Consider the following 13,281-nt stretch of genomic DNA (forward strand, 5'->3'; position numbering starts at 1 on the left):
TGGGGAAGGCTCTTAATAATCAAAATAAAGTGAGATTTTTTTTATGCAGAGACAGTGGTGCAGGCCTTTTTAAACTTAGCAGTGAATTTATAATTTCATGAAGGAGTGGAGAACATGCTTGCAATGGATTGGATCCAGACTGAGTTAAGCACACATTTGTGACATTAGAGTCAATAGAGGTAACTGTGGCGGGGTACAGACTGTCAGAAAGAGATGGCTGGCGGCCGCCTCTCTTTTCCGCGTAACTGCACTGCAGCATCCAAATTGCATGCCGCAGTTATGCGGAAGCAAAAGGACCACTAAAAAGCGGCTCCATTTCGCCCCACCGCAAACTGCCTGTGGTGGTGCAAGGACGTTGCTGCTGTGCGTGCCCATCTGGAAGGCGCACGGCAGTGACGTCACAGCTGTGTGCGCCGTGTATATGGCGCCACACAGCTGTGACGTCCTGGTGATGTCCTAGATTTGTGGGATGTCTAGAAACGGCACCCCGAGGCAACGCTAGCACATTGCCAGGACGTGCTACAGGGCCCATTTGTCCAGGGCCTGTGTTAGAAATACTTCCAGGTAAAGGAGAGAATTTAGTGAATATATTAATAGGAAAGAGTACAACACAAATCCCACCATGGTACTACCATTCTGTGTTGGTGGAATTGTGAGTTCCTGTGCTGGGAGGGTCTCCCATTTCAGATAGGCTTTCACTGAGAAGTTGACTAAGACCCGGTACAGACAGACCAAAAGCGGTGTGCCACCGCCGATATTAACATGGAGTGGGAGAAGCATGAATCTGGGGAGGTTAGACATAGTAAAACAAGAAATGGAACGCATAAACATTGCTATGTTTCAGGTGACAGGAATTGGACATTTTGACTTAGTTAAAGAGTTTTTTACTCAGGAAATGAAAATCTAAGAAGAAATGGAGTGTCATTAATAGAAGAGATGTAACAAAAGCAACCAAAGGGCCAAAGGGTATAATAAAAATTTGGCGAAATAATATCTGCCATATTTCAAGGGAAACCCATCAACATTACCATATCCAGGATGATGATCCAATTACAGAGATAAAAGAAGAAGAAATTAAATGATTCTATGATGGGATCAAAGAGGAAATTAGTCAGACACAGTTAATCTTATTAATCTGTCTGATTAATAAGACAGAATTTATTAATCAGGCTACTAATAGAACAGAATACACAGAATAAAATAGTTTCCATTTGGCAAGAGGGTTAGACAAGGCTACTTGTACAATGGCGATATGTACAGTGGGATCAGACTTAGAGGAAGGGTTATGAAAATTGGAGGAAGCAACATCAACAACTTAAGCTATGTGATTTACAGCTTATTACAAAAAGAAAATAGGAAAGACTTGGATCATTCCTGAAGGATCAAAGTGCAAAGGCAGAACTCCAGGTGAACATCAAGCAAGTTAAAAATAATGACCACAAATGATTTACATTACTTTAAAGTAGACAATGAAGACATTAAAATAGTGCACAATTTTATGTACCTTAACTCAGTCATTAATCAGAATAGAGAGTGCAGTTGAGAAATCAAAAGAAGATCTGGACTTGGAAGAGCAGCTATGGATCAATTAGACAAGATCCTGAAGTGTCAAGATATATAATTGAATACTAAAATTAGGATTGCTCGTGTTATCATATTTCTGTTTTCTATGTATGGTTGTAAAAGCTGAACAGTGAAGAAAGTTGAGTGCTGAGAAGAGTTCTGCAGATACCATGGGCTGCTAAAAAGACTGATAAATGGATCCTAGAGAAAAACAAACCTGAACTTTCTCTAGAAGCCAAGGACCCAAACAGACAGACCAAATTAAAGCTGCTTCGGGTCACTTTGGAGGTATGCTGTTTAAATGACACATGCCTCTTAAGAGGCCACAAGCTGTGCCAAAGTTGCGCTCCAGTCCTTAGGACTGAAGTATGGCTTTGTCACAGCTTCCAGCCTCTTAGGATGCATGCAGCATTTAAACAGTATACATCCAAAGTGACCCGAAGCAGCTTTATTTTGGCCTGTCTGTTCGGGCCCATAGATGACTAAATTGAGACTATCGTACTTTGGTCATATAATGAGAAGCATGACTCACTAGAAAAGGCAATAGAAATGAAGTCTATGTGTGTGTGTGGGGGGTGCACTTCAGATGGATAAACTCAGTTGAGGAAGCCAAGACTTGAGAAGGACTATTGATGAAAGGGCAATGTGGATGTTTCTCATTCATTCAGTCAAAGTCGACCTAATTCCAGTTAACAATAACAGCATAAATCAGGAACCACATAAGGGGAAAAAAAAAAGGGGGGGGGAGTCAACTCACTGATCAATTGGATTTACACAATTTCCCACTGATTCTGAGTTTATTACAGTTGGAATTAAAAACTGCATTTAGGCCTAAACGCACAAATATGAAATTGGCCCATTCATTTAGCAACAAAATTGACAGCAACAGCAAAAAAAGCAGAGTTGAGATATATTGATTTTTCTCTAAGGCAGATATTATCATGCTAGATTATAAGTATAACAAAACAGTTTGAATTATATTTTAGCTTTATGGAGAATCCAGAGATGTTAAGAATAACAGCTATTCAAAAATAGAACAGGAAGGGTGATAAAAATACCATAATTAGGGAGGATGGAACAAACCAACTGTGGAGAGTTGGACAGGCCATTTAAAAGAAGTAAGTGTGTGTGTGTGGTTCTAAAGGACTACATGTTTTAGCCTATATAGATGCATGTCTTCTTCATGGTCATTAAACAAGAATCATCAGAGTTGTCAACAACCGTCTACAAAGGGTTGGACTACTGAGTATTAGCAATGCTCCAAAAATCAACTCCAGTGATTTTTATTGAATGCCCATGAAGAATGCCTGCTCCTCTACAGGCCAAAATACATAGGGCTCTTTTTTAAAGAAGAAACAGTTTGCCATCTAACAGTGCATGAAGCTCGTCTCCTTTCTATTTATTGCTGTATATATATATATGTATGTGTGTGTGTTTCAGTAATGTCATTTTTTAAAGGTACTATAAGAAGATCACTGAGAGCCAGTGTTGTGTAGTGGTTTGAGTGTGAGACTATGACCCTGGAGACCTGGGTTAAATTTCTCACTCAGCCACAGAAACCAACTGGGTGACCTTGGGCAAGTCATACACTCTCAGTCCCAGAAAACTGTGTGATACGTTTGACTTAGGGTTACCATATGTTGGAAATTACTTGAATACACACAACAACAAGCAATAGGATCACTGGAAATCTTTTTTTTAAAAAAACTTCTTAACTTAATAAATTGGTATTCCCCATAGAGCAGAATCTACAGGAATGTAGTTCTCAACACATATGTAAGCTCAGTTGATTCAAAGGATCTATCCTGCTGAGTTGAACAACTTGACCAAATCAATGTATCTACATTCCTGTAGGTATTCCAAGCTTACATCAATGATTCTGTCTAAAAGATATTCAGCAATATAAGTTAAAATGAGGATGGGAATTATGTGGCCCTCCAGATGTTGTTCTGCAACTTCTAGTATTCCTCACCACTGGCTATGCTGCTAAGAGCTACATTTTTTTTTATTCCTATGGTAGGATGAAACCTAAAAAAAAAAGAAAGAAAGAAAGGCAAATATTTCTGATTTGATTCAGGTATAACTGAATAACTGTCTAATTAGTGAGAATTTTAACATCATGAAAGTATGTGCATAATAGAAATTCAGGATGATGGGGTGCTGGAAACAAAACAAGAAAATCATTTAGAGGAGCATTTAGACTTGACATAATAACATCACCACACAAAAACTAGACACAGAAAAAATACAGTTTTAAATACTCACCAACACATGTAGGAAGGGAATCATTCCACTGAGCCAATGCATTGGGCACTGTGTCACATCTAATAGCTATTGATCCATGGAGTATGTAGCCTGGATTACACTCAAAAAGAACCAATGAACCAACTGCAAAATCATTTCCAATTCTTTTTCCAAATCGTGGTTCGGGAACTGAACTGCATTGTGTTGCACTTGTTCTTGGAACCGCTAATAACACAAAATAAATAGTATGTACTGAGTCATAGTGGAAAAGCAATATTTTAGTCTGCACAGACATTTAAAATGCCTTTAAATATATCTTATCCCTTAGCAATATTGGTGTAATGCCAAATAAATGTCTTTATCAGTGTTCCATTTAAGATGCTTCAGCTACAAAACATTAAAGTAAAATTACATTTCTGATTAGATAACAGACATGTCACTCTCAGTTGTTTTCAAAGTGACACAGAGCTTATAATGCTGCATTCAACAAATATACTGACTACAACTCAGACTGCTGCAGTGGATACTTTTTTATAAATTTGCTATGGGTTTTTGAATATATAGCAGGCCTTCCATATCCACAGATTCTTTATCAATGGATTCAACCATCCATGGTGTGTGTGTGTGTGTGTGTATTCCAAAAGACAAACTTTGATTTTGCTATATAAAAGACACCATTTCACTACGCCATTTATTTAATATTTTAGTATCCATGGGATGTCCTGGAAGCAACTTCCAGCAGTTGCCAAGGGATCATTGTACATGCACTACAACTGTACAGCTGATATCTAAAGCATTAAATCACAGTAACAGATACTGATAAGCAGGGTTTTGTGTGTCTTTTAAAAAAAGGATATAACATAAATGCAATAAAATCTAAAACATATTTTCGTGTAATGCCACAGTCTGCTTGTCACATACACAATTAGCAGCCTAGATAGAACAGACCTAATTTTAACTAAAATAATACAAATGTTCTTTTTCCTAACCTTTCCTAAATGTATTTCCTTTTCAACCCTTCAGAATTAAAATAATTGTAGATTCTTGTTACAGATTTAGAAACAGTAGTAACTTTGTATGTATAGTGTATAAACTGCCACCTTGGATGCAGTTTAGTTTCTTCTTTAGCAACTGAAGTAGGCAGAAACTGAAATGTTTTGTTCATTTTACAGTTAAATAGTTCTGTTTGTCAATCACTTCTCTCTGTGTGTGTCTGTGTGTCTGTGTGTCTGTGTGTGTCCAATTAACATATTAGCATTCGGGTGGTACTTTTCTTGTCTATATTTAAAACTTTGCTAATATATTCTATATTAAATACAGCTTCCAGCTTAAGAAAACAAACAAACAAAACAAGAACCCTCTAAAATAGGATGTAGCATGGAGATTAGCATACAAAATTAACTGAAACATATTTGAGGCACTTATGTCTCCATACCTTGATACACAAAGTGGAATCCTTTAGCTGTTACAGGCCCAACTGAAGTAAACCGGATGGTAATCTGGTTCCCTGAGCTCAGTGGAAGGGATTCTCCTACTCAGGAAAAAAAATGTATCTCAGAAACACTTATGTACCAATAATCCAGTAATACCATTTATAATGCAAAGTTAATCAGACAAATTTGTGTCACAATAAACTTTTGGTGTCCTTAAAGTAGGAGACAAAGTAAAGTAAATGAAATGAAATACAGAAGTCTGACTGTTTTTGCTAAAATTGGGATCTTTTAAGATCATAATCTTACATTTTGTTAGGATCCTAGAAATAACCAAAATGTCAAAAAACAGATGAGGAAAAATTACTGGTCACACAGATGTATAGGCTGCAGCCTGTTTGTTTGTTTGTTTGTTTGTTTGTTTGTTTTTTCCTTCCCCCCCTTTAAGTAATTATAAGCAGCATTGGGCATATTGAGAAGGACCTGTTTAGTGATTTGGCATTTGAAGCAACTTGACTGACATTTAAAACAAACAATTATCCACTAGAACAGATAGCATGCATTTTATTAAAGTAATAATGAATGCATAATAGCTCTGTTATAACATACCTGAATGAGATCCTGACAGAGAAGATAATAAAGATGACTGTTGAGTTGGACCATCATATACCTCAACCACATCATGCAGTGATGTCTGGAAAAATACAAACTGTCCAAAAACCACTAAATAAAGGAAGAGAGAAAAGAGCATGAAAGGATAGAGGAAAATATGAAAAGATCAAAGCTCCCTTCCAGTATTCTCCATTATTCCACTGTGTGTACAGCTAAATGATACAAAGATATTGTTTTCATATAATAAACAGTTTATTTAACAATTATCTCACTTCTAGAGGTGAGTACAATTACCCTCATGTTTTGGGGGAGATATCAATCAAGTGAATTGAATATATACTGGAAAGGCATAATTGAAATTGGCCATTGGAGAACTACAATAAGGATGCCATCCTGTTACCACTACTTCTACTGCCACCAGCCACTATTAAACCAAGATACACTTGGAGTATGTGTTCAAGCCAGTATGACACTAGTATTTGATACCAATAAGAGACAGGTGCGAACAAAGGGTAGACAACATAGTCTTTATTAGGAATGTAAACTCTGTTGATTTTAATCAGATACAAAAGTATTTCACTATTACTGATTAAGCTATTGGACATTTAATTAACTTCAGGGTGATTAATGTTTTCATCAAGACTGCTTTTGGATCTTAAATCAATTTTATCTTAGAGGTACATGATGGCTATGCAAGATGTCACACAGGAAAACAAAAAAGAAAAATGATGTGGAGGTCAATGGAAACTGGCTTTATTAATCATTGCATTGCACTGGGATCTCACGTTCCTTTAGTACAGAACTGCAAAGGACTATTCTAGTTGTTTCCTACTTTTCTGGGGATAAAAGGTAACTGCATGAAATTAGATACAAAGTAAATACAACAAAGAGAGTGGAGCTTTGTAAAGGTGAAAAAGAAGAAATGTCAGGTGACATCTTCATTCAAATCAAAAGTACAGTGGAACCTCGCCATACGCGGAGGATCCGTTCCGGATCCCGCCGCATATGGCGATTTCCGCCTATGCTCGAGCCCCATTGTAAACAATGGGGCTCGTGCACGGTGGCGCAGAGGTGCACAGGGCGCAACAGGCGCGCGCGCCCATTCAACTGAATGGGACGCGCCGCCCCTTCCACCCCGCGCGCGACGCGGCTTGAGCACGTATGCTCAAGCCCGCATATGGCGCGCCCGCCTATGGCGAGGTTCCACTGTATGTCTGTTTAGACCTGAAAGAAAAACTAGTGGTGGGGGGATTCTATTATGCAAGACCACCATAATTACATAAAAGAAACTCTAAGGCAAGATGGACTATTTATTCTCATGTTTCTGAGGTCAGGGCTAAGGCACCGTACAAAGATACTGCCGACCCAGCCAGTATCCCAACACTATTTAAGACAAATCAGCCAGGGTCTTCAGGAATAAGTGAGCCCGAGTAGTGTAATGGTTTGGGTATTGGACTATGACCCTAGAGGCCAGGGCTCAAATCACTGCTCAGTCATGGAAACCCGCTGAGTGACCAAAAGCAAGTGGCACTCTGTCTGCCTCAGAGGGAGACAAAGGTAACCCCTCTGATAAAAATTTGCCAAGAAAACCCTGTGATAGATTTGCTTTAGGGTCACAATAAACATTTTAAAAACACTTTTAAATGTTTTAAAGCCCTCCCTTCAGCCACCATCTTGGGGGGAGAGAGGCAGGCGAGCTCCAACTGCCTGCCTGAAGAAGACAAGCCCTCCCTTCAGCCACCATCTTGGGGGGAGAGAGGCAGGCTGGCTCCAACTGCCTGCCTGAAGAAGACAAGCCCGCCCTTGTACTGTTTTTAAATTGTATGGGTGGGTTTTTGTATTGTTGGGCTATGTATTGGTTTTGATGGTGTTTTTGTAAACCGCTGTGATCTACAAGGAATAGTGGTCTAGAAATAAAATTTCATTCATTCATTCATTCATTTAAAACATTAAATCAAAGTACTAAACAAACCATAACACAATTACACATCATTTACAGCCCATCCCATTCACTTTCTAAAAGCCTGGTTCCACAATAATGTTTCCAGTTGCCAACAAAAGGAGAGCAAGGATATTAAAAGAATTGGCAAATGTAATCTCAGAGCCATTGGCAATAATTTTTGAGAACTCTTGGGGAACAGAAGTCCCAGCAGAATGGAGGAGAGCAAACACTGTCCCCATCATCAAAAAGGAGGGGGGGAAGACAACCCCAACAATGATCATCCAATTAGTCTGACATCAACACCAGGAAAGATTCTATAGCAGATCATTAAACACAGAGTCTGTGAACATTTAGAAAGCAATTCCATAATCACAAAAAGTCAACATGGCTTTCTGAGAAACAAATCAAGCCAAACTAATCTAATCTCTATTTTTAATAAAATTACCAGCTTTGTAGACAAAGGGAATGCTGTAGATATAGCATATCTTGATTTCAGTAAGGACTTTGACAAGGTCCCCCATGATATTCTAGCAAACAAGCTTGTAAAATGTGGGCTAGACAATACAACTGTTAGGTGGATTTGTAATTGGTTGACCAGCCAAACGCAAAAGGTGCTCAACAATGGCTCCTCTTCATCATAGAGAGAGGGGACTAGTCAGGTGCCACAGGGTTCTGTCCTGGGCCTAGTTCTATTCAACATCTTTATCAGTGACTTGGATGAAAGATTAGAGGGCATGCTTATCAAATTTGCAGATGACACCAAATTAGGAGGAATAGCTAAAAACCCAGAGGACAGGATCAAAATTCAAAATGACCTGAATAATTTAGAAAGTTGGACCAAAACTAACAATATGAACTTCAACAAGGAGAAATGTAAGATACTGAACTTGGGTATAAAAAATGAAATGCATAGATACAGGTTGGAGGACACCTCACTTAACGAGACTATGTGTAAAAGGGAACTAGGAGTCCGAATAGACCACAAGTTGAACATGAGTCAACGGTGTGATGTGGCAGCTAAAAAGGCCAGTGCTATTTAAGGCTGTATCAATAGAAGTATAGTGTCTAAATCTAGGAAAGTAATAGTGCCACTCTATTCTGCTTGGTCAAGCCTCACTAGAATACTGTGTTCAGTTCTGGGCACCACGGTTCAAAAAGATGTCCAAAGGAGGGCCACCAAAATGTTGAAGGGCCTGGAAACCATGCCCTTTCCAGGAAGGAAAGACTTAGGGAGCTGGGTATGTTTAGCCTGTAAAGGATGTGGTTAAGAGGTGATAGGATAGCCCTGCTTAAGTATTTGAAGGGGTGTCACATTGAGGATGGAACAAGATTGTTTTCTGCTGCTTCAGAGACTACAACATGGAAAAATGGATGCAAGCTGGAGGAAAAAAGATTCCGCCTCAACATTACGAGGAATGTCCTGACAGAAGAGTTGTTCGGCAGTGGAACAAACTCCCTCGGACTGTGGCGGACTCTCCTTCTTTGGAGGTCTTTAAGCAGAGGCTGTATGGCCATCTGTCAGGGATGCTTTGATTGAGAGTTCCTGCATAGCACGGGGTTGGACTGGATGGCCCTTGTGGTCTCTTCCAACTCTATGATTCTATGATCGCTAGCAAGGAGACAGCCATCCTGGTCTCCCTAGGGAGGGAGCTCCAATGACTGGGGACAGCCAGTAAGAAGGCACTCTCCTTTGTCCCCACCAAAATGGTCTGAGAAAGTTGTGAGACAGAAAGCAGGGTCTCTCCAGAAGATATTGGAGTTCTAATGGATTCATCAAGAAAGATATAATCCTTCTAATAGCCTGGACCCATATAGAACTTTGAAACTGATACAGGTCCAAAACACACTGCAGAAATAATCCAGTTTGAGATTGTTTTAACTGCCCTGGCTCAGTGTGAAGGAATCCTGAGAATTGTACTTTGTTGTGGCACTAGATCTCTCTGACAGAGAAGGCCAAATGTCTCACAAAACTACTGATCCCAGAATTCTGTAGTCAGGGCAGTTAAAGCAGTGTCAAACTGGCTTAATTCTGCATTGTGTTTTGGACCACAATTGTTTGGCCTGAATTTGGTTCAGGCTGCAGTTAGCCTTAAACATGTGTAGGTTGCATTTATCCTGTCAGAGAATGGGTCAAGAAAAGTTCTCCCTTGCCATGAGGTGATATGGGGAAGAGGAGGAATGGCATTCCAGAGTCTAGAGATAAGAGTTTCCCAACTCATTCCGGCACCTGGAGATTGAATAAACTCTGTGCTTGGTTGCCATGGGAGGTCCTAGACATAGTATGATGATATAGTATATGCTAAGCTTGTAAGAAAAGACAACAATATATAAGATGTTAGCACACAAAGGATTATTTGCCTTGCAGCCAGTGCATGCAACAATGCCTGGCTGATGTGTATGGGTTTGTTTATGTTTATGTTAACTTGACTGAGACTATGGATCTATGCTTTTTTCCTCTTTCTACTTCACTTTCTTAAATAAAACAACCTTCTTGAGCCCAAGACTGAGTTGTCATTTCACCTGCTTCATACCCTTGAACCCACACTTGGCAGCCAGATATGGGTTGTGAGTGTTGTATTCAACAGCCAGAGTTGGTTTGCGAGTGATACAGCAGTCTAGTTAATCTGCATGCATTTCTTTATAGTAATTTTATTATGCCATTACTGATACAATGTGCTGTGTTGAGTATGTGTGAAATAGAGGATTGCAGCTTTAAAAATTAAGAGCTTTTTTCCTGTAGTTGTTGTTTTTTTTGTTTTTTTGCAGTAAACTACACTTTTTCTTCCTTCTTCCTTTTCTTTTTTAACTTGAAATGTTCTTTACCCCATTCTCCTTAAGGGATAGTCATGGAGTTAGCTATTACAACAGAAATACCGAAAGTCCTATACAAGGATGTTTGCATCACCAGGAAAACTTAGCTAACGGCCAATGTTAACAATGGTTGTCTAAAATCTAATACAGAACCACATGCACTGCACATATATCTGTAGCAGGACTTCAGGCTGAAGAAAAAGTAGACAACAGTCCATAATCTCTTATGCTGTAAACAATGTTAATCTTCAAGATGTCAGAAGACTCTTTGACCCATATATAATACATATAATACCTAGATATAATAGAAATCCCCTACAATGTATGACACCTAGAGAGCATTGAGGTCATTTTGATGGAGATGACAAAGAAGACAAACAACTTCTACTAGGTGGTAGCAGAAAAGAATGGAAAAGTTTAAAAGTGTGTGAAAATGTTATTTTATATGTTTTCCTTTGTATTCTTGAGACAACAAGACAATAGTCACTGATCCTAAAAGGTCACAATAGATGACACCTACAGAGACTGTGCTTTATTGTCTTACCATGAATGTACACTGTTCTAATCCTACATATGCATGATCATACATATGAAGAGGGAATTAAAAAAGATAGTATCCTATTTGCATTGCATTGTTTGGTTCTCTGCAGGAATTTTCTTCATTTTCAAGACAGTTTCCTTTCTATTATGTCTTTGTTCCATTCTCATACATATTCTATTTTTCCTGATTGCTTTCAGCTACCCATGTTATCTTTATCAGTTGGTATTACACAGTAGAATAGGTATAAATTCAAAATTATAAAAATTATAGATTTTTTCCCCCAAAAGATGTTACCTTTATAATTTGATAGGTTTTTTTTCAGCCCTCATGAGGCCCGTTTAATTGTTCACACTTCCCTCCAACTGCTTTAGAGTTCAGAATATTTCCGATATAAAAGAGAAATGTAAAAGAATCACTAGATTCCATGGACAGCCTGAATACACAAATGTAACCAGGAGGCTGAGAGAGTCCCCCCCAAATAAATTCTTCTAAGAATAGTAGCAGCAGCAGTAGTCGTAGGTTTATGGAATTGAGGGAAATTCATAAATGCAACCTTGATTAAAACTGTGCAAGCAGAATTAAAATCAAAACAAATGTATCAACAACATAAAAATTGCTGATCACGTAGAGAATCAAGGATTGGGCAACCCCTAGAAGAAATTTTGGTAGAAAAATCTAACCACCATTCACTCCAGGTAGGAATTTAACACCTTACTGAAAACAAAAATTCTTGAAGAATAGATGACAATAAGAAGAACAATAATGATGAAAGATGCAAAAGGGAAACTAGGAGCCTCAACAGGTTGGCACAAAAAGCTGGCCCCAGGGCAGAATGGGGGATGTGGCATCTGCCTCCCAGCCACCTGGGCACCGCCTGCATGCTGCCCAACTAACCAGATGGCAGGTGGCATCATGTCACATCTCCAGTGCAGCACTTACATGCACTGCACTGAATTAACAGTAAAAAAGCACTGCAGAAGTGGCTAGGGCACCCTTTCTGCAGTGCAAAAAGGAGCTACTTTTTGCAGTTCCGTTTTGCACCACAGAAAGGCCAGATCAGGGCCATGGTATATGGTTGCCCCAACCCCAATCCAGCTAGGAAAGGGACAACATCCTGCCACCCCTTAGGGGCCATTTGTACTGCCCCTACCTCAGCAAATTACAGCCCAATTACCTGTTAGTCAAGAATATGTAAATTATTAACAGGAATAATAGTTAACTTAATCCAGGCCCATTTTCTTCAAAATTCTCTTTATTGAAGGAATAAAAAATAACTGTCCCACTTCCTGAGAAACAAAAGACCAATTACTGAGAAGAAAGGCCAATTTTCCATGTAACATGGATTGACTACAAAAAACAACAACATTTGATTCTGTGTCACACAAATGGATTGAACAAGTTCTTGATATTTTAGCAATCAGCAAAAACATCAGAAAATTTGTCTTAGCTCTAATTAAATTATGGAACCCCACATTAACCATAAATGGAGAACTTGGCAGAGCTTGTATTAGGTATGGAAATTTTCAGAATAATTCCTTATGTCTCTTATTATTTGTCACTTTCAGTAATATTAAAGAAAACTGATCAGGAACATGAAATAGCAGAACAACCTGTACTAATAAACATTTATTCTATATGGACAATTTATTGCTATATAAAAAAATCATAGGCCAAAAATGCACACCCACAAAGTGGCCAGAAGCTGCTCCAGTGCTGCAATCTGGTCCTTTGGACTGGATCAAAAAGGAGCAGAAATAACCCAGCTATTGTCAGTGGCCAGCTTGGAAGCACAGTGAAAGGAATCAGGCCATGCAGTTGCCACAGTCCTGGCACAATCACAGCCCAGTCACTGGCCAGCCATTTTCTTCACCCCATAATTAGAAACTGAATCGTTATTAAAAGCTCTAAAAATATTTAGTCAACACATCTCAGTGGAATTTGGAATTAATAAATATTCTACATTACTAATAAATAGGGGCTAAAGCTGTTGAATCAAATGGAATTAAGTTTCTTAAAGGAAATATCATTAAATGTCTGGATGGAAACTGGAAGTATTTGGAGATATTGCAAGTGGATGACATTGAACATAAGAAACTGAAAGAAATAACTAATACCAAGTATATGAATGAATGAATAAA

General features: G+C 38.7%; 1 protein-coding gene across 3 annotated transcripts in view; it reads right to left on the reverse strand.

Annotated features, from left to right (window-relative positions):
* The window catches only part of LOC149317584 (CUB and sushi domain-containing protein 3), a 796,080-nt gene that overhangs the window by 140,508 nt on the left and 642,291 nt on the right, over nucleotides 1-13,281 (reverse strand). For all 3 annotated transcript variants that reach the window (XM_089517858.1, XM_089517859.1, XM_089517857.1), the window contains 3 exons: nucleotides 5,847-5,960; nucleotides 5,243-5,338; nucleotides 3,829-4,032 (listed from right to left, as the gene is read on the reverse strand). In XM_089517858.1, coding sequence (XP_089373984.1) covers nucleotides 3,829-4,032; nucleotides 5,243-5,338; nucleotides 5,847-5,960 — 414 coding nt within the window. The remainder of the gene's footprint in view (nucleotides 1-3,828; nucleotides 4,033-5,242; nucleotides 5,339-5,846; nucleotides 5,961-13,281) is intronic.

The sequence above is a fragment of the Sceloporus occidentalis genome, unplaced genomic scaffold, assembly GCF_023333645.1.
Source record: "Sceloporus occidentalis isolate IW3139 unplaced genomic scaffold, rSceOcc1.0.p SCAF_3, whole genome shotgun sequence".
Classification (NCBI taxonomy): Eukaryota; Metazoa; Chordata; class Lepidosauria; order Squamata; family Phrynosomatidae; genus Sceloporus; species Sceloporus occidentalis.